At 40.2% G+C, this 3,105-nt stretch overlaps 1 protein-coding gene across 2 annotated transcripts in view; it reads right to left on the bottom strand.

Moving 5' to 3' along the window:
• CUNHXorf58 (chromosome unknown CXorf58 homolog) overlaps positions 1-3,105 on the bottom strand; it is a 29,280-nt gene that overhangs the window by 22,261 nt on the left and 3,914 nt on the right. For both annotated transcript variants that reach the window (XM_017514569.2, XM_037733467.1), the window contains exons 3-4: positions 1,393-1,487; positions 865-976 (exon numbers count right to left, since the gene is read on the bottom strand). In XM_017514569.2, coding sequence (XP_017370058.1) covers positions 865-976; positions 1,393-1,487 — 207 coding nt within the window. The remainder of the gene's footprint in view (positions 1-864; positions 977-1,392; positions 1,488-3,105) is intronic.

Below are 3,105 nucleotides of genomic sequence, written 5' to 3'. Positions count from 1 at the left end.
CAGGCACGCGCCACCATGCCCAGCTAATTTTTTGTATTTTTAGTAGAGACGGGGTTTCACCGTGTTGACCAGGATGGTCTCGATCTCTTGACCTCGTGATCCACCCGCCTCTGCCTCCCAAAGTGCTGGGATTACAGGCGTGAGCCACCACGCCAGGCCAAAAGTTCATTTTCAATAGCACAGTCCAGCACATTTTTTTCTAAATGTGCTACCAGAATAAAAAAAAATTAAATTCCATTAAAACAAATAAAATGGCATTAAATTAAACGTTCTTCATAGTTTAAGAGCCCTGACCAATTTTAGTCTATTTTTTTGTTTTTGAAACAGAGTCTCACTCTGATGCCTAGGCTGGAGTGCAGTGGCAGAATCTTGGCTCACTGTAGCCTCCACATTCCGGGTTCAAGCGATTCTCCTGCTTCAGCCTCACGAGTAGCTGGGATTACAGACACGTGCCACTATGCCTGGCTAATTTTTGTATCTTTAGTAGAGATAGGGTTTCACCATGTTGGCCAGGCTGGTTTCAAACTCCTGACCTCGGGTGATCTGCCTACCTCGGCCTCCCAAAATGCCGGGATTATAGGCGTGAGCCACCGCGCCTGGCCTAGTCTATTATTAAGAAATGAAAATTTTAATACAAAAAAACTGACGGATATTTTCTAGAGCCTTAAATAAGTAATTCACTCCAAATTTTCTTTAGCTAATAAGTGGAGACACTTTGAAACATGGTGCTTAAAAAAAACACTACCTGCCTGGTGGGCTGTTTAATGGTGAAATAACTTATTCTGTATAATTTGAATACAATTCAGACACTACACAGATGTTAAGAAGCTAAATTAACATAAAATGTACGTCATGAAACGTCACCTCATTTGACGGCCTGAATACATTTTTTCCGCTGAAGTACTTGCATCCATGGCCTCCAGTATGAAGAAAAATTTTAAACACGATGAAAGGTGGAAATGTTTCACCTCTAAATCTGAAATAAAGATAAGAAATTAGGTATTTGGCATCAGGTTTTGGGCTCGGCTACTTTTCCCCCTTGTACTTAAGAAAGTTTATATAGTTTCTTGCATACAAGGTAAAGGCTATGCCGGAGCATATAAAGAACTGGTAATGAAATGATCACGTAGCATGTGAGACCCACACTTTGGCGTGCTCAGAACTATTCTCATACCTGTGGAAGACTGGATACACAATGAGAGATGATGAGAGTTACTCACATAGCAACTTTTAGCCAGAGTCATGCCTCAGTCTCTTTATATAACAAATGTAAATAACACATTTACTTTGTCATTATATTCTGAGAAGTTATGAGGATTAACAAAATACATTTCTAAGATTTCCTCATATTAACTAAGTACTTCTTGAAATAAATCAGCATAGACACATTACCTAAATCTAATTTTACACTTCATGGTAGGATCTTTAAGAAGTTTAGCCTCTAAGGGGGTCACTTTCTTCAGTATCTCATGTGTCACAAATAATTCCTGAAATAGAGGACAGTGATGTAAAAGGAGAGCAGTATCCTGCCCAGACACAATGTACAGACTGTAAGAGAGGCAACGTGGTAAAACGAACAGTACACTGGACTTGGAGTTCTGAAGGGGTGGGTTTTTGTTTTGGCACCTCCGCTTACCATCTGTGTAGCTTTGAGCTAGTTACTTCATCATTTTGGCCTCCAAGTTGGGGTATCTGTCCCTTTTAGAGATCAAAGGCACTATTCTTTCCCTATGGCAGCACTTTTCACAATATATTATAATTAATTATCAACTTGTCTGTGCCTCCTACTAGACTGTAAGCTTCATTAAGGCAGGGATGGTGGCTTTTCTCTTTACCACTATATTCCTAGCATCTAATACAGTGCCTGGAACACAGCAGATGCTTTATTTGTTGAATGAATCACTGTACGATGAGGATTATAATAGTAATAAGTTACTAGCTTTTAAGCACCTTTTGTATACTGTATACTATGTTGGGTGCCTTATATACATTAGCTCATTTAATCCTTACACCAGCAACATTATGAGATTTTTTTTTTTTTTTTTTTTGAGATGGAGTTTCACTCTCATTGCCCAGGCTGGAGTGCAATAGCACAATCTTGGCTCACTGCAACCCCCGCCTCCTGGGTTCAGGTGATTCTCCTGCCTCAGCCTCCTGAGTAGCTGGGATTACAGCATGCGCCACCACGCCTGGCTAATTTTGTATTTTTAGTAGAGATGGGGTTTCTCCATGTTGGTCAGGCTGGTCTTGAACTCCCGACCTCAGGTGATCCGCCCACCTTGGCCTCCCAAAGTGCTGGGATTATAGGCATAAGCTACCATACCCAGCTCATTATTATCACTCCTATTTTACAGATGAGAAGGCTGAGGCTCAGGAATTTTTTGCAATGTATAAAAAGGGATACAGGTAGTAAACTGGGAAGCCAAGATTCATTGATTTCTGTTTGACTCTAAAGCCCCAAATCTTTTCCCCAACCAACCCCTTTATACCTATGATAATCACATCAAAATGTACACTAAAGGGCTTTTAGGCCAGGTGTTGTGGCTTATACCTATAATCCCAGCACTTTGGGAGGCCGGAGGCCGAGGCAGGAGGATCACTTGAGGTCAAGAGAACAAGACCAACCTGGCCAACATGGTGAAACCCCGTCTCTACTAAAAATACAAAAATTTGCCGGGTGTGATGGCGGGCACCTGTACTCCCAGCTACTCGGGAGGCTGAGGCAGGAGAATTGCTTGAACTGGGAGGCAGAGGTTGCAGTGAGCTGAGACTGCACCATTGTACTCCAGCTTGGGCAACAGGATGAGACACTGTCTCAAATAAATAAATAAATAAATAAACAAACAAATAAATAAATAAAGGGCTTTTAAAAGGACAAAACATTATTAAGGTATTAAAGCATTATTATAACAGATAAAAATTAACTTTCTTCTGTTATAAAAGAGTCTAAAAATACTGTACGGTTACCAGCATTATAATAATTAAATACAAGTTCCATATTCAAAGACAATAGATAATAGACCTGAAATGTCAGGAGTTTACCTGGGTGGGTCTTCTCTGAAGTGTTCTGCTTTTTTTTTCTGTTTCTTCTTTTTTTTTTTTTTT

Source organism: Cebus imitator, unplaced genomic scaffold (genome assembly GCF_001604975.1).
Source record: "Cebus imitator isolate Cc_AM_T3 unplaced genomic scaffold, Cebus_imitator-1.0 Scaffold527, whole genome shotgun sequence".
Classification (NCBI taxonomy): domain Eukaryota; kingdom Metazoa; phylum Chordata; class Mammalia; order Primates; family Cebidae; genus Cebus; species Cebus imitator.
Note: the sequence above shows the minus strand (reverse complement) of the source record. Positions and strands in the feature narration are given on the sequence as shown.